The following is an 18,178-nucleotide window of genomic DNA, read 5'->3' as shown; positions in this document are numbered from 1 at the left end:
CACAGACCGACAGCCGTCAGTGACGTCATCGCGCAGCCTCCCGCAGCCACTGAAGAAAAACATCCTGAAAACCCCGAGGATAAAGGCCGCGATTAGAGGCACCGAACCGGCCCCGGCCCTAACGGCTCAGTGTCCAGAGCCACAGCTTGTTCCTGCAGCACCCTCCCTGACCCAGCTCTCGCTGCGATAGGCCGCGGAGACCCGGGCATCCCCGAGGCTTCAATGACAGCGGCTCGGGGAGAATGGCGGCCGGGTGAGTGGGGGAGTGGGCGGGTGCGGTGTGCGGTGTGCGGTGTAAGGTGATGGGTGGGGGGCGTTGTGGGGTAGGGAACTGTGTATTGCGGGGAGGTGGACGAGTGGGGAGAGGATGAGAGCAGAGGGGTTAGAATGGGGAAGGGAGAAAGTCAAGAACTGGAGAGGGCGAAGGTGGAAAGAGGAATGTAAGAGGATTTACTGTGTCAGGGAGTGCAGGGGTGGATTAGAGAACATTTGCTGTAGGTGTCCAGCATAGGCTAGATGGAGAATTTGTAGTAACAGAAACTGCTGGAAATGATCAGTTAGCCAGGTCTTCCTTATGAAATCATGTCCCAATAGACGATATTTTCTTATCTGTTTCAGTTTGTGTTGCTGTGAACATATTATTAAAGATGTTGTACATGTAATCTCTGACCTTTTTTGGGCAGAAAAATTCAGTAGCTTTATACAAATTTTGAATGCTCCACTTAAGGTAAATAATTGCTCACCAGCAAGTTGCAAAGCAGTAAACAAATGATGTCATGAGTTTGCAGTAGTTGAATGTTGCTTGAAGCCTTGATAGCTCTGCAATTTTTGATTCTTTCATTGGATGTGAGAGTTGCTCTCTAGGCTGTCATTTAATGCCTATCCATGATTGCTGTCAAGAAGATGATGGTTATTAGCAGTTTCAAAATGCTGCAGTCCTTGGGATTTACGTATATCTACCATGCTGTTAAGAATGGAATTTCAGGATTTTTGTCTGTGTCACTTGACAAACTATGTTGTATTTCCAAGTCAGGATGGTGTGTGGCTTGGAAAGGAACTTTCTGGTGGTGGTGTTCCTATGTGTTTTTGCTCTTGTTTTTCCCATTGGTAGAAGTTGCAATTTTGGAAGGTACTGTTGAAGGATCCTCGGTGAGTTACTGCAGCACATCTTGTAGATGGTGTTTAATACTGTTACATGTGTTGCTGCTGGAAAAAGTTACATGAAATGAGTCAGGCAGGTTGCCAGTCTAGAGGCCTGCTTTGTTGTGGATCGTGCCAAGCCTCTTGGGTAATGTTGGAGCTGCATTCATCTAGGCAATTGGAGAGTATTCCATCGTACTTCTGACTTGTGTATTGTACATGATGAACAGGCTGCAGAGTTTAAGGAGGTGAGTTATTGTTGCAGATTTCTTAGCCTTGAACCAGAAATGGTCATTGCCTGGCACCTCTGCATGAATGTTACTTGCCTGTTGTCAGTCCAAGTCTAACTGTTGTCTAGGTCTTCCTGGGTGATTAGACTAAGATGTGAAGGAAATTGCAGTGATGTTTTATATTTAGGCAAGTTGAGCGTGTGACCAAATGTATGCCAAGGTAAAGAATAATGTCAGCAGTAAGTGTGAAGTTATCCACACTGGGGGAGAAAAATAAAGGTAGATTATTATCTGAATGGCACTAGATTAGGAAAACGAGAGACGAAATGAGATCTAGATGCTGTTGTACACCAGTCGCTGAAAGGAAGCATGTAGGTGCAACAAGTGGTGAAGAAGCAATGGTATGTCTGCCTTCATAGTAAGAATATTTTTACAGGAGCAGGGATGGCTTGATGCAATTGTTCAGTTTTGTGTGCAATTTTGCTCTGTCTGGGGAAGGATATTCTGGCTATCGAGGAAGTGCATTGAAAATTCACCAGACTGATTCCTGGGTGTCAGAACTGGTGTATGAAGAGAGACTGGATCAGTTAAGATAATGTTCACTGCGGTGTAGAAAAATGATGGTGGCGTTCTCATATAAACCTATAAAGTTCTAACAGGATTAGAGAGGGTAAATGCTAGAAGGATGTTCCTGATGACTAGGGAGTTCAGAACCAGGACCACAGTGCAAGGACATGTAGCAGGCTATTTAGGACTGAAGAGGAGAAATTTCTTCATCCAGAGAGTGCCAAACCTGTGGAATTCCCTGCCACAGGAGGCAATTGAGGCCAAAACGTTAGAACAATATAGTTCTTCAAAATGTTCAAAGGTATAAGGAATCAAAGAATATCCGTGAAACGTGGGAGCAGGGCGCTGAGTTGGATAATCATCTATGATAGTGTTGAATGGTGGAGCGGGCTTGAGGGCTCCCTAGTCTGTTCCTACTCCTCCTATTTTCTATGTTTCGATGTATGGACACATACAGCTTTAGTATTTGAGGAGTTAGGAGAAATAATAAATGTTGTTAACCGCTTTTGGCCTTCTAATGGAGGGAAAGTTGAGCCAAAGAAACTGCCTTGAGGAGTAGTGATGTCTCGATAGTGAGATGATTAACTTCAACATCATAACCTTCTTCTTAATGTTAGGTATGATTCTTAACTAATGGATAGTTTTCTCCCTGAATTCATTTTTGCTAAACACTGATTCCACGCTCAGTCAAATGCTGCCGTGATGTCAAGAGTCACTGTCACCTCTTGAGTTTCATTTCTTTTTACCCATGTTTACACAAAGCCTGAATTGAAGTGCTGAGTGAATGCGACAGAGTCCAAGTTGCATGTCAGTAAAGAGATTATTACAGAGAAAGTGCTGCCTTATAGCTCTGTTGATATAATTGATAATTGGATTTGTTGGATCTGTTTACTTTGTGTTCAGGGCAAAATTGTGCCGTGTTCTCTGTTCGGTGGATGCCAGTGCTGTCGCTATATTGAGTCAACTTGGCTAGGGGCATGACAAGTTCTTCAGTACTGTTGCTAGAGTGTTGTCAGGCCCATAGCCATTACTATATTGAGTGCCTTCACCTGTTCCTTGACATCACGTGGAGTTCATCAAATTGTCTGAAGACTGTGGTCTTTGGTGCCAAGAACCTTGGGAAGCTGAAATAGATCATTCCCTTTTTTGTTTTTGGCACAGTTTATAAAATAACCTTTTAGGTAATAGTGACCATAGTTTGATAGAATATACCATTAAGTATGGAGAAAAGAGATATTTCTGGATGTAAGTTTGCTTGCTGAGCTGGAAGGTTTGTATTCAGACGTTTCGTCACCATTCTAGGTAACATCATCGGGGAGCCTCCGGTGAAGCACTAGTGTTATGTCCTGTTTTCTATTTGTGTTTAAGTTTCCTTTCCTAAACACACAAATAGAAAGCGGGACATAACACCGGTGCTTCACCGGAGGCTCACTGATGATGAAACGTCTGAAAACGAACCTTCTAGCTCAGCGAGCAAACTTACATCCAGAACCTCAACCTGAGCTACAAATCTTCTCAAAACTCGCTAAGAGATATTTCAATCTGAAAATAGGATCTTAAGTCTAAATAAGGGCAATCAAGCAGGTGTGTGGTGAGGAGTGGTAGGTAGAGTTTAATTTAAATAAATGAGAGGTGCTGCACTTCAGAAAGGTAAATCAAGGCAGGACTTAGACACTTAATAGTAACTTCCTGGAGAGTGAACCTGAACAAAGATACCTTGAGGCGCAGTTTCATAGTTCCTTGAAAGTGGAGTTGCAGATATACATGGTGGTGAAGATGGTGTTTGTCATGCTTGGCTTGATTGGTCAGTGCACTGTGTGGGAAGCCATCCCATGTTGTGGCTGTATGGGACATTGGTTAGGCCACTGGTGCAATTCTGGTCTCCCTGCTATAGGAAGAATGTTGTGAAACTTAAAAGGGTTCAGAAAAGATTTAAAAGGATGTTGCCAGGATTGGAGGGTTTGAGCTGTAGGGAGAGGCTGAATAGATCATGGCTATTTATCCTGGAGGCTAATGGGGGGGGGGGGGGGGGGTTGGGTAGAAGTTTATGAAATCAGAGGCATGGATAGGGTGAATAGCCAAAATTCTTTCCTCAGGGTAGAGGAGTCTAAAACTTAGACGGCATAGATTTTAAGTGAGGGGGAAAGATTTAACAAGGACTAAGGGGCAACTTCTTCACACAGAAGGTGGTGTGTATATAAAATGAGCTGCTAGAGGAAATGGTGGAGGCTGGTACAATTACAACATTTAAAAGGCATCTGGATGGGTATATGAGTAGGAAGGGTTTAGATGGATATGTACCAAATACTGGCAAAGCGGGTCTAGGTTAATTTAGGATATCTGGTTGGTATGGCTGAATTACATTTGAAGGGTCTGTTTCCATGCTGTATAGCTTAGTGACAGTATAATTCTGTGAATTGGGAGTTAGTTGTCTTGCATTAGAAAAATATATTGAATGGTTTATGTTGCTAACAAATGAATGTGGAGCAGGAGTAGGCAATTTTGGTCTCTTAAGCCTGCTCTGCCATTTAAAGTATTGTTGATCTGATGTAACTTCATTCGTATTCCTGCCTACCACTGATAACCTTTCACCCGCATGATTTTGAAGAATCTCTTCACCTCCGCCTTAAAGATATTCAGACTCTGACTGCCTTATCAGGAAAAGAGTTCCAAAGACCCATAACACAGGGAAAGTTTTGCCTCATTTCTGTTTGAATTTAGTGTTCTGTTAACTTGCTAGTGTACTTGCTGTACCTGCAATACTAGCCTTTTTGCAATTCATGTGTTAAAATACCCAGCTCCCTCTGAGTCTGAGGCCTGCAACTTCTCACCAGTTAGATAATCTTGTCTTATATTCATTGTGCCAAAATGAGTCGTTCCACTGTTCCAGACCCTATACTTCAGGTAGTTGGGGAATCGTGGAATTTAAAGAATTAATGCATGATTTCTAAAAAAAATTAAGGGAAAGCAAGAATGGTGTTGCCAACAAGGAATAGATCTGATGGCACAGATTTGATGGATTGCAGATCTTCTGTTGTGCTGCATGACTCTATAGGAAGTAAAAAATATTAGGTCAAACAAGAAGGTTTATAAAGTCTTGGAACTAAGTTGTAAGCCTTGAGATTGTGAAAGATTTAGTCTTCAGCAAAGGGTGACCAATAAATCGACAGAAAATTGAATAATAATGCAAGACTGTATAAGTGCTTTGTCTGTCTGGAAGATATAAAGCTCCTGAAATAATTTGAGATGAGAAAACACAACTGAAAGAAATTTGAGGGGGAATATATGAGCATGGATTGAGAATAGGTTACTGGGAATTGCAATAAATAGGCCATTTTTAGGTTGGCAGGCTATGACTAGTGGGGTACTACAAGAACCATTGCTTTGGTCCCAGCTGTTGACAATCCACTGATTGGGTCTGGGATCCTGGGGCCCCTGAGGCACAGTGGTAGTGTCCCTACCTCTAAGCCAGGAGACCTGGGTTCAAGAAGAGCAGCTAGACTTGAATTGTTAGCTTGCTTTCTCTCAGTGAATACTGCCTGACCCACTGTGATTTCCAGCATTTTTTCTTTGGTTTTCAGAGTTGAAAGTCGCCTGATTTCAAGACCCATCACCTCTAGAGATGTGTAATGACATCTTTTGAGCAGGTTTATTAGAAAATATCTGGATGTGGGGGGCCAATTGCACGCTTCCAAGTTTACAAATGATGGAAAACTAGTTAGAAATGTGAGGTAGCTGCAAAGAGACTTCAAGTTGATTTAGACAGGCTGCATGAGAGGTAAAGAGACTCATAGATGGGATATAATGTGCATTATTGTGTGATTACCCACTTTGGTAAGAGAAATGAAAGAGTATTTCTTGAATGGAAGATGCTGATGTCTAGAGATCTAGGTGTCCTTGTTCCTAAGTCATTGAATGCTAGCAATTGCTTGCAGCAAACCATTCAGGTGGCAAATGGTATGTCAGCCTTTGTCAAGTGGATTTATGTACAGGAGCAAATAAGTCTTGCTTGAGTTGTAGAGAGCACAGGTAGACTGCATTTGGAGTATTGTGTGTAGTTCTAGTCCTATTGCTTAAGGAAGGATACACTTGCAAAAGAGTGCAGCAGAGGGATTATCCTGTGAGGAGAGACTGAAGGTACTGGGCTTATATCCTCTGAAGTTTTTGAAGCATGAGAAGTATTCTCATTGAAACTTACAAAATTTGAATGATTTTTTGTTACTTGTATTTTACAGTGAAAAGTTTCAACTGTTGCCACAATCTGATGCCATTTTGAATGGTTTAAGAATAAAAGGATATAACATGAGACGACAGCTTTGGAAAATAGGTTTGGGAGATTCCAAGAGGATTCTACAAATCCATTTAAAGTCAGAAGGGTAACTAGGCAGAGAATAGGGTTCCTTTAAAGATCAGCAAGGTTGTCTGTGTGGAACTGCGTGAGACACGGGAACCATGTAATGAGATTTTCATCATTGATTATGGTGAAGAAGGATATCGAAGATATAGAATGTGGGGAAATAAACAGTGACATCTTGAAAAAATGCCCACACTACAGGGGAGGACGTACAACGGTTCTAAAATGAGTAAAGGTGGATCAATCTCTGGGACCTGATCAGGTGTACCCTAGAACTCGGGGAAGTTAGGGAAATGATTGCTGGGCCCCTTGCTGAGATATTTGTATCGTCTATAGCCACAAGTAAGGTGCTGGAAGATTGGAGGTTGGCTAATGTGGTGCCACCATTTAAGAAAGGTGTTAAGGAAAAACCTGGGGTCTATGTACAAGTGAGCATGATGGTGGTGGACAAGTTGTTGGAGGGAATCCTGAGAGACAGGATTTATGTGTATTTGGAAAGGCAATGACTGATTGGGGATTGTCAACATGGTTTGTGCGTGGGAAATCATGTCTCAAACTTGAGTTTTTTGAAGAAGTAATAAAGAGGATTGAGGGCAAAGCAGTGGACTTCTACAATACAGATGCCAGTAAGGCGTTTGACAAGGTTCCTCATGATAGACTGGCTGGCAAGCTTGGATCCCATTGGAATACAGGGAGAACTAACCACTTTGCTATAGAACTGGCTTGAGGATGGAAGACAGAGGGTGGTGGTGGAGGGTTGCTTTCCAGAGTGGAGGCCTGTGAACAGCAGTCTGTCACATGATTGGTGTTGGGTCCACTGCTTTTCATCATTTGATTTGGATGTGATGAATTGGAGATGCCGGTGTTAGACTAGGGTAGACAAAAATCACACTTTAGGTTATAGTCCAACAGGTTTATTTGAAAACCCAAACTTTTAGAACTCAGCTCCTTTCTCAAGCATGGACAAAGAAGGTGTGGTTAGTAAGTTTGCAGATGACACGAAAATTGGAGGTGTCATGGACTGCAAAGAAGGTCATGCCAGAGTACAGCAGGATATTGATTAGATAGGCCAATATGCCTGAAGTGTAGACTCATGGTTCCTTGAAAGTGGAGCCGCAGGTAGACAGGATTACGAAGATGGTGTTTGGTATGCTTGCCTTTATTGGTCCAGTACATTGTGTATAAGAGTTGGGAGGTCATGCTGTGGCTTTACAGGACATTGGTTCGGCCACTGGTGCAGTTCTGATCTCTCTACTATTGGAAGAATGTTGTGAACCTTGAAAGGGTTCAGAAAAGATTTACAAGAATGTTGCCAGGATTGGAGGGTTTGAGCAATAGGGAGAGGCTGAATAGGCTGGGGCTATTTATGCTGCAGTGTTGGAGGGCTGAGGGGGTGACCTTAGAGGCTTATGAGATCATGAGGGGATGGATAGGGTAAATAGACATGGTCTTTTCCCTGGGGTGAGGGAGTTCAAAACTAGAGAGTGTGGCTTCAAGATGTGAGAGAAAAGATTTTAAAACAGAACTAAGGAGCAACTTTTTTTCACGCAGAGGGTGGACATATGTAGAATGAGTTGCCAGAGGAAGTGGTGGAGGCTGGTGCAATTAGAATATTTAAAAGGCATCTGGATAGCTAGTGAACAGGAAGGGTATAGAGGGATATGGGCCAAATTCTGGCAAATGGGACTGGGCTTATTTAGGATATCTGATTGGCACAGATGAGTTGGACTGAATGGTCTTTCCATGCTGCATGACTGAGTCTATACTCTCTGCATTCCCTCTGCATGAGCCCTGAATTAGCTCGCCAGCAACAGTATTCTTAAAGGGGTAGAATATTTGCTGAGGGATGTTTCCCCGAGATGTGGGGTTGAAAATCAGGGAACAGTCTTAGAATAAAATGCAAATCATGGAGAACTCGGAGGAGTAACTTCTTCACTTGGAGAATGATTGATTAATCGTTGGAATTCTCTACCCCAAAGGGATTTGGAAGCTCAGTCTTCAAGTAATGTGGAATCCTACAATAAGTAATTTGAAGATAGTATCCAGAAGTCTATCAAAGAAAACAGCAAGGAGTATGGGGCTAGTATGAGAAAACGGCATTGAATTTGATAACCAACAATGTTTTCAAATGGGGATCAGGCTTGAGGGGCAGAATGGAACTGCTGTGCTGCTATGTGGAGAGCTTTTATGCATCATTTTTTGTATATGGTCTCTTGTGTTATTGCTAGGATTTTATCTGGGGGTGGGGAGAGAAAGCTGGCGTGGGTTAAAGTAAACGACTTTAAGCTGGGAGGGAAGAGGCCTTTTTAAAGGTTGATAGATGCAAGGTTATAATCTGTTTTGTGTCTGTAATGGCTTCATGTTTGTGATTCTTGTTTTTTTGTATTGTTTGTGTGCCCTTTTGCTTCTATTTTTCTGCTTACCTTTAACTGTGCTTGCTGTATTGTCAGTGAGTTGGAGATGTGAATGGTGTTGGTTGAAGAGTTTTATCGAGAGGCATAGACCGCCTTCAGGGTGTCAATCTATAACTTGAAGGTTGAAGAAATATACACAAAGCGAGAAGGTTCTTGTACTTTTTGCTCTAACTTTTCCCTTTCCACGAAGCACACGCACACGCACAGCCGCTACCACCGTCACCGTCTTGCGTCTGTTGAAGCTGCATGTCTGACCCCCTCCCATCCACATTAATCATGAAATTGTTGGCCTTTCATTCACCTCTGATTTCCACAATCCGCCAGCTTTAACATATCTTGGATTCCTTTCAATGCTCTTCTCCAGTCCTCTCTTCAGATTACAGAAAAAATGACCAGCTGTTGACTTGGATGATCAGAATGGATGGCAGAACAGGCTTGAAGGGCTAAATGACTTACTCTTCCTGTTCTCTAAGTCTATCCATGTCTTGCCCAAGCATATTGTATTGACCAGAGCCTTCAGTTCTCCCAAATTTTCTAAATTCCTTTAAAGGATAAAGCTTGATTGATGTAGATATCCATGTTATTTACATAGTGTACGCATATTATAATGGTGTATCAGGCTCCTTATTTGCAGTGCAATTAATTTTGGATTGTTGACGGATAAGTTGTACAGATTGGTTAAACTATTTGGGTTCCTGTGTATGTTAGGACTCCAGTGGACTTAAAGTTTTGTGACCCAAAGGAAGTTTAACAGTTGTGAGGTGGGGGGCCTGAGGTTTTGAGCTGTTAATGGGAGTTATTGAAAGTTACTAAAGTGGGAGAACTATTTGGTGATATTGAGGGAGTAGTGTTGGAACTAGTGAGGTGATTTTAAACCAGTATGCGCTTCCTTAAGTGTTAATAGTCTGTTTATATTGTAGGGGTTTGCAATATTAGGGGGAATACGTTCTGCCATAACTTAGCAGAATCTAGTTTAAAGTTTTTCAGCTTTTGGTTTTGAAGGAGACCTGACTGAAGTCAGATGCAAGTATAATCTCTCATTAAAAAAGGAGCCAGTTGAGATGAGTTAAGGTAGTAAGTTACTTAAATGAAAGGGTGTAGTTTGTGCAAGTTGTAGACCAGGAGTGTTGGTTAGTACTTAAGAATATTCGGTTTTCTCAGTTTCTTTTTTAAAACCTCTCAGTTGAGTATAATCAAGGGACAAGGCCTTTCAGCTCAAGGGGCCAGAACTAAGAAGAAACAGTTATAACCATACAGCATGCAACAGGCTCTACAGCCCTATTCGCCCATGCCAGCTAGGTTTCCTAAACTGCAATGGCTGATACCCTTCTAAACCTTTCCTAACCATGCGCCTGTCCAAATGTCTTTTAAATGTTGTAATTTCACCCGCCTCTACCACCTCCTTTGGCAGCAATATGTATCACCCTCTGTGTGGAAAAAGCTGCCCCTCAGGTCCCTTTTTAAATTTTCCTGTCTCACCTTAAACCTATGCCCTCTAGTTTTGAACTCCCCTATTCTGGGGAAAAGACCTTGGCTATTCACCCTACCTATGTCCCTCATGATTTTCTAAACCTGTATAAAGTCCCCCTCAGCTGCCTATGCTCCAAGGGGAGAAAGTCCCAACTTATCCAGTCTCTCCTTATAACTCAAATCTGCCAGTCTCTGTAACATTTTGTAAATCTTTTTTGGACCTATTCCAATTTAGTAACATTCTTCCTTATAGTAGGGTGACCAGCAGTTAAGTCAAACCCTAATCAAATTTTTTTATTTTAAATTCGTGATGGTGTTAAGTTAGTAGATGGGATTTTGTTTTTGCCATTTTTGAAGTCTTTCAAACTTTTATTTAGCTTGGTTTGGTCAGTTTTATTGTTACACACTTCTAGCCTGTTCCTCAGTGCTGTACGGCTGGCTTCTGAAGTGGAACATTCCCTAATGGGAACCATGATGTTCCCAGTTTTCAATCAAATCAAAGCTTCAACCAGGCAGAGGTCAATCGCGTAAACAGGTTGCTATTCAGCTGTACCCCATCCTGGCTTAATAAGCGCTTTTATGATTAACTGATACATGTTTAAATGGGTAGGCTCATTTTCTTTTCTGCTCAAAGACGGAGTTTCTTCAATTGTCATTAGAAACTATTTTCTAGGATTTTTTTCCTTCTACAATAACAGTACTTATTTCTGAAATGCTTATGATAAAATTTAAGAAGTATATGAAGAATGATAGAATCCCTACAGTGTCGAAATGAGTCCAATCCACCCCTCCAAAGAGCATCCCACCCAGACCCATTCTCCTACCTTTTCCCTGTAACCTGGCATTTTCCATGTCTAATCCACCTAATTTACACACCTGAATGCTACGGGCAATTTAGCGTGGCCTACACATCTTTGGACCGTGGGAGGAAACTGGAGCACCCAGAGGAAACCCGCATAGACGCGTGGAGAATGTGCCAACTCCACACAGACAGTCACCCAAGGCTGGAATCGAACCTGGGTCCCTGGCGCTGAGAGGCAGCAGTGCTAATTGCTGAGTGCCTTGCCACGCCATGAAACAAAGACATTAGAAAGAATACTGAAAAGTTTTGAGAATGTTTCCAGGAATGAGCTACTTCATTCATATTGATTGATTGCTCTCTTTTGAAGAGTGGATTGAGATGAAATTTGACAGGGATGGTCAACATAGACAGAGCAAATAGGGAAAAGTTGTTCCTGTTGGTGGAAAAATCAAGAAACAGGGTACCAAATTAAATTGAATGGCAACATGAAAAATGTCTTCATGCAGCAAGTGGTTGGTGTCTGGCAAGTATGATAGAGGCAGGTTTGCTGTTGTGGCTAGTCTGGAATGTGCTGCCTGAGTGTGTGGTGGAAGCAGATTGAAGTGAAACTTTCAAAAGAGAATTGGATCATTAATTGCTGGGTTGCAGGAAAGAGGTGGAGGAGTGACACCCAGTACGTTACTTTACAGAGAACCGACTTGGGTGTGAATCACCTCCTTTGTCACTGTTTTATGATTCCGTAGCATTAAGACTGATTTTAAAACAAATCTGAAGTATGCATTTACAGTAAAATTTGACAACAAACATCTGGATGAAGGGAACCCCTTTTCTTGGTAAAGTAATCTGGTATTGAATCCTGTTTGTAAAAGAAGAAGAAAATGCATTTATGTGGCACTTTTCATGGCCACTGGACATTCCAAAGCATTTTCTAGTCAAGGATGTATTTTTTTTGAAGTTCAGTTGTTGGTGTACTGGTGTGTATTTATGTTCAGTAAATTCCCACAAACAACAATTTTTTGACCAGATAATCTGATATTTGACAAGGACACCAAGATAGCTCTCCTGATGTCTGATTTATGTGAACGTACATCTATTCTTGGAAAATTATTCCAATACTAGGGCAGGACTCCTACGGCTAATGGTCGGACCCTGGAGAGTGTAATTGAATAGAGGGACCCAAACTACAAATTCATAGTTCCTTGAAAGTGGCATTGCATGTAGACAAGATGATGAAGAAGGCATTTGGCATGCTTGCCTTCCTTAGTCAGAGCACTGAGTGTAGGAGTTGGGATGTCATGTTGTGGCTGTACAAGACATTATGGCCACTTTTGGAATAATGTGTAAATTCTGGCCACCCTGCTTTAGGAATGATGTTGTCAAGCTAGAAAGGGTGCAGAAAATGTTTACAAGGATGTTACTGGGACTGGAAGATTTGAGTTATAAGGAGAGGCTGGATAGGCTGGGACTATTTTCTTTTCCCCGCATGTTAGAGACTGAAGGGTGACCTTGTAGAGCTTTATAAAATCATAAAGCTTATAGCTAAGTTGAATAGCCTGTTTTCCAAAGTTAGGAGTGTCCAAACCTTGAGGACATAGGTTTAAGGTAAGAGGGGAAAGATTTAAGAGACCTGATGGCACTTTCTCACACAGGGTGCTGCATGTATTGATCAAGCTGTCAGAGGAAGTAGTGGAGGTGGGTACAATTACAACATTTAAAAGACGTCTGGAGAGGTACATGAATAGGAGCGTTTAGAGGGTTTTGGGCCAAGTGCAGGCAAATGGGATTGGTTTAGTTTGGGATACTTGGTCGGCAAGGGCAAGTTGGATTGAAGGGTCTGTTTGTGTGCTGAATGACTGTGTGAGTCTGTGAAATATATGCTGTTATCTGCAGTATATCAAGCCACCAAACCAATTGCATTACTTCCTGGTCTGCTTTATCTAACTAAAAGACATAAACTGTTTTGATGACAGGCAGGTTTCTTTCTACAGCCTTAAAACAAAAATGTTATACCAAGGTAGACATGTTGCTTCATTTGTGATGTTTAGTTATGGGCTACTTGCATTAAATATGCGGTTGGTGCAGAATTTCATGCATGCTGAGGAGGGGATCATCACTGGTCTTTTGCAGTGTTTAGCAGAAATGTTAAAATCTGTCATGGGAATAGAATGAACAATCAAGGAGTTTTGCAATGATAACTTCTACCAATACTTCGACTGAGATAATGGTTGAGTTAATATTGATTGTAAATGATGATTTGTCATTGTTTATACTGTCCTGGATATTTTGAAATAAATCACAATTATGCTTCAGCTAAATCTCTAAAACCCTACATGCTTTGAAAGGCTGTTTTGAAACTGGTACAGCAGCTATTTGTTCATGGTCTTTAAGGTTCCCAAAAGAGTGTTTTGTCATAACTGTCTCTGCACTGACTTACGTGATTGATTGATTGATTGGAATGACCTGCTTCCAAGTGTGGTAATCTTCTTTGAACTATAATATCCTTCTGATCTAATCCCACATCAACTCTCCCTTCATCTAAGAAAGGCTTTGCTTTTACACTTTTGTTGCATTTCTATAACCAGTACATTTTATGTGTACAGAATGCCTTAGTGATTCATACCTTAGTTAACTGTACCATTTTGTTTTAGAAGCACTTTAAGTTTCCTATCTTCTCTTGATTCGTCTTGTTAAGCTTGCGACTTTGGTGAATATATGGTTTCTGGATTTTTGGAAGGCATTTGATAAGGTACCTACACATTCGGCTACTTAAGAGCTCATAATTTTGGAGGTATTGTATTAAGAGGATTGGCTAGAGGATTGCCTAACTAACTGAAGATGTAGTTGGAATAGGGATGTTGTTAGGGGAACAGAAAAGGTAGATGTGGAAAGGTTATCTCCACTTTGGGAGACTCTAGGATCAGATGTCTTAATCTCAGAATAAAGGATTTCACATTTAAGAACATGAGGTGGAATTACTTCGGAGGCCACTGAATCTGTGGAAGTCTTTACCTCCAAGGGCTGTTGGAGTTGGGTCACAAAGTGGAGTTGAGGATTATCAGGTCAGCCATAAGCTCACTGAATGGTAAAAAAAGACTGATTAGGCTGAATGGTATATCTCTGCTCCTTAAAGTCCATTTTTGGCTTTAAGGACGAGAATTGTAGTTGCAAGTGACTGCTGGAGTACACGTATAATTTGTTAGTAATTCTGAGCTTGCTAAATTTCAACTGGGCTGTTCAGCTGTATATCAAAATGGCAAAATTGCATGCAGTACTGTATTATAAAATTGTACATGGTTGATTTTTTTTTGTTTGGGATAAACATTTGAGTTTACAGAAGTATTTATTTGTCTGCAGGGAATCTGCTGGGAGTTGGTGGGGGAGCTGGATACAAGAAGGTTTCCAGTCAGTAAAAGAAAAGGTAAGAACACCATGTACCTTTGTCTTAATTTGTGCGCTTTGGCTTTAGGATTTGCATTTTATTGTGTGCTACATTACCATAGCAGTAAAACGCAGTATGTTAACTTGTAAATATTTTACATTATTTACATTTTTCTCTCCACTCTCATTAGAGGGCACTTTTAAATATTTATCCTTGATTTGTCATTGAGTATGTTGCTGGAGTGTGCTGCTTGGGAGTTTCTGAAGGAAATTGGATAAACACCTAATGAGAGAGCATTTTGTAGAGTTTGACCAGCGGATATTCTGCAGGGGAGTGGATCAAGTTTTTAGTCGCTTTTGCAGTCGTTCTGCCTGGTCAAGATGACTTTAGAAGTGAATCATATCAAACCTGTTGTTAGATTCCTTGCTTGAAGAATGCATATGTGCTGTAGCAATTGACTGAACTTGCTGATCCTTAAGATGAGCCTTGCAAATTAGGTTTTAGATTGCACACCTCTTACTCAAATTATATAGGATCTACTTCCAGCATGGTTTGAAGCTGAGGTTTGTGTGGAACGTGAGTGTATCAGCATATTGCACCCCAAAGCTCTGCAAATCCTGCTAAACCATCCCAGAGAATGATGGTCAGTTTGGAATTGAATGCAGCAATTTTCTTCTATACTGTGAAAATAGCAAAATTAAACAACCAAGAAAGCATGAACTATTTTACATATTTGGGATATTCCAAATATCATTTTAATCATAAATATGTACATGCTATTTGCATGTGTGTTAACTGCTTTTCTGGGAATAAGAAATAGTACTGAGGAATTGGAAGCAAGTTGAAAGAAAACACTTTTTTAAAATCCTTTCAAAAGAAATCTTCACAGAATATGAGAATGTTCATGACGCTTTCTTGTCCCCACCAACAGTCTACTGAAGCACTGGAGTTTATGAAACGGGACCTTGCAGAGTTTTCACATGTGGTACAGCATGATACAGCATGTACAATTGCAGCCACTGCAAATGCGGTGAAAGAAAGACTGAGTGTGAGTATACATATGTGATTATTTCTATCTGTGGTTGACTTCAGTTTGAGCATGATAGAAGTGCGGACTCGGCATTCTAATGTACAATGTTAGGCACATGAAATGCTGGTGCTGAATAATGCTGAGTTTAAGGTGATTAGTTTACCATTCAGTATGTAGACAGACAGCCCTAGGTAATGAGCAGTGTTATTTGCTTCTATTTGCAAATCCATAAGGAGTTTGTACTGTAGTTCCGATTGTGTGGGTGTGGTACACAGGGACCCTGGCGTGCCCTAAACCAGATTAGCCTTGACCACAATCATGGTCATTCAGGGCCTGATTGTGACTTTCCATGTTTCTCATTCCTTGATCGAAGTGATGTCTGCTGGTGGATCTTGCTCAAAAAGGTTGCAGCAGATGGGCCACTGATTTTGGAAGGTTAACAGAAGGTGAATTGAACATCCTGGAGTAGGTAAGAGAGATGCATCACAAATAGTTTCAGCTAGCTTGTGCGTTTTTTTTGTCAGATGCCAGGCACACAATATCTATTTACTCTCCCATCAAAGGGTTTGAGTTTCCATTGTTAGTGTAGCAATTTCTTTACTATTCCTAAAATTTTGTCTCCAGGTTATAGACTTTTGATAGTTAAACATTATAATATATGATTCACGCAGTTGTCTGGTTAAAATCACCTGATAATGATAACATGCTAAATATGAATGTAATCAGCCTTCCTTTGTTTCGCTAGTGCTTCATAGTTGAAGATTGTTACAGTGTGAAGAGAATGTACAGACGAGGAGGGGGGAATGTGGGTAAATTTGTTTTTCTGCTTTCTGCATCAATTGTTGCCATTTATCATGCTGTTATTTGGAATAGATGAGCCTGCAGTGTCTCAACAGAAAAAGTTATTGTGGCTTCATCAGGGAGGAGTTCTCCTCGTCGCAACGTTTCTTCAGAGATTGCCACCAAAAAATTTCAAACCAACTAAAGGCAGTCAAGATTATGAACGTTAGTTGAGGCTGAAGTTGCAAGTTGACTAGAGTTCTTTGTTTGACAGTGTATATTGCAGCCACATGTTGAGATTTGCTGCATAATTCACAAGTTTCTGTATTTTGAGATTCTTTTTAATCTATCTGTCTTTTGTATTCATGACCGTGTAGTTTTAACTTTGACACAGAGTCCTGTACTCAACAATGGTTGTGGTAGTTGATGTGAGACAAGCTATTTGTAAGAATCTTAAGGAACATTTATATGGGTTGCAGTTAAATGATGATATTTAAGCAGCTTGTTGTGCAATGGAAAGACAATTATGACTTGTTAAACAAATACTAAGGATAACTTATAAAGCCTTTTAATTTGTTGTACACTATCCAAGTCGGAACAGAATTTATTTTAGTATTGCTTTTTTTCTTACCCGGTCTTGTCTCTGAGCTCAATGAGTGCTGCTTCAGCATCACTTTGAACTCCAAGTGGCATTTTATTCGCATAAGTATCAATGATATAAAGTGACCTCAAGGCAGCATCGTCTTGCAATCTGTGTGCAGGTAGATTGGAAGGTTTGTAATTATCATAAAGGCCTGACCTTTTGAGGAGTGGGGCCGAAAAAGCAAACCTAGCAGGGATGGACTTGTGCAATGACTGTGTGCATTGTTGTTCTTCCTTCATTTGAAGGAAATGATTAAAGCTAAGTACATTTCTTTTGAAACTTTGTGTGCAGGCAGAAACATCTACAGGAGCTGGACAGCAAGTTAAAAAGGGATTATCAAACATCCTGGGAGTCCTCTCGGACACTTTTGCACCTCCTCCAGACAAAACTATTGATTGTGATGTTATAACACTGGTTGCAACACCATCTGGTACTACAGAACTCTACGACAGTACCAAGGTACTTGGAGTAATTTCAAGCTCACATCTAGTCTTTAAGAAGCTACCTACTTCAACACTTCTAGAAGACTGTTGAATGAAGGTGTGGTGGGCCACATCATGAGTGTTTCAAATTATTATAATTTCTACAGTCATTTTGATACAGGCTGGGCATGGATCTCACTTGAAATTTTAAGAAATTTTCATTGCAAACACATGCTATTGCATCATGAATTTTTAGGGTTTTATAGTATTTCCATTATTTATGATAATATTTGATTTTGTATGCATTGCAAAGTAGCGTGGAAGCAAGTTGTTTGTGTTGTAGAACTGTCATATAAATTATATTACTTGAAACTGGGAGAAATAAATTTGTGACTAAACTGTTGAAGACGCTTGCATTAAAAAAAAAAGTTACTTCACGGAAAAGGCTACTCTGCTTATAAAAGATAACAAGGTGTGGAGCTGGATGAATGCAGCGGGCCAAGCAGGAAGGCCGTTTCGGGCCTAGACTCGTCTTCATTTTCTGAAGAAGGGTCTAGGCCTGAAATGTTAGCGTGCCTGCTTGGCCTGCTGTGTTAATCCAGCTCCACACCTTGTTATCTCAGATTCTCCAGCATCTGCAGTTCCTACTATCTGTGCTACTCTGCTTAAGCGTCTTTCCTTTGTTAAACTAAAATGTCTCTCTCTGTATATTCACATTATTTTTATCCTGGTTCCACCTCCTAATGAAGCTCTAATACTACGAGAATCCAGAGCCGACAATAAGGTGACTTATTTCTGTAATAAAGCAGAAGTGCAAAGTGTGTATGTTAAAAATGCATGTTGTAAAATGTAACTTTCAGTTCCTAAAGTTTGTTCACAGTAAATCATATGCCATATAAGAACCCAAACGTTGAAATCATTTGGTATATACCTCAGAGTTAGTAAGA

At 40.8% G+C, this 18,178-nt stretch overlaps 1 protein-coding gene across 1 annotated transcript in view; it reads left to right on the top strand.

The window, feature by feature from the left end:
- bsdc1 (BSD domain containing 1) overlaps positions 1-18,178 on the top strand; it is a 48,260-nt gene continuing 30,082 nt past the window's right edge. Inside the window, exons 1-4 of the mRNA XM_048557951.2 lie at positions 1-253; positions 14,332-14,395; positions 15,288-15,404; positions 17,101-17,268. Coding sequence (XP_048413908.1) covers positions 243-253; positions 14,332-14,395; positions 15,288-15,404; positions 17,101-17,268 — 360 coding nt within the window. The 5' untranslated portion in view covers positions 1-242. The remainder of the gene's footprint in view (positions 254-14,331; positions 14,396-15,287; positions 15,405-17,100; positions 17,269-18,178) is intronic.

Source organism: Stegostoma tigrinum, chromosome 24 (genome assembly GCF_030684315.1).
Source record: "Stegostoma tigrinum isolate sSteTig4 chromosome 24, sSteTig4.hap1, whole genome shotgun sequence".
Classification (NCBI taxonomy): domain Eukaryota; kingdom Metazoa; phylum Chordata; class Chondrichthyes; order Orectolobiformes; family Stegostomatidae; genus Stegostoma; species Stegostoma tigrinum.
The sequence above is the reverse complement of the archived record's forward strand: the minus strand, read 5'-3'. Positions and strand labels throughout refer to the sequence as shown.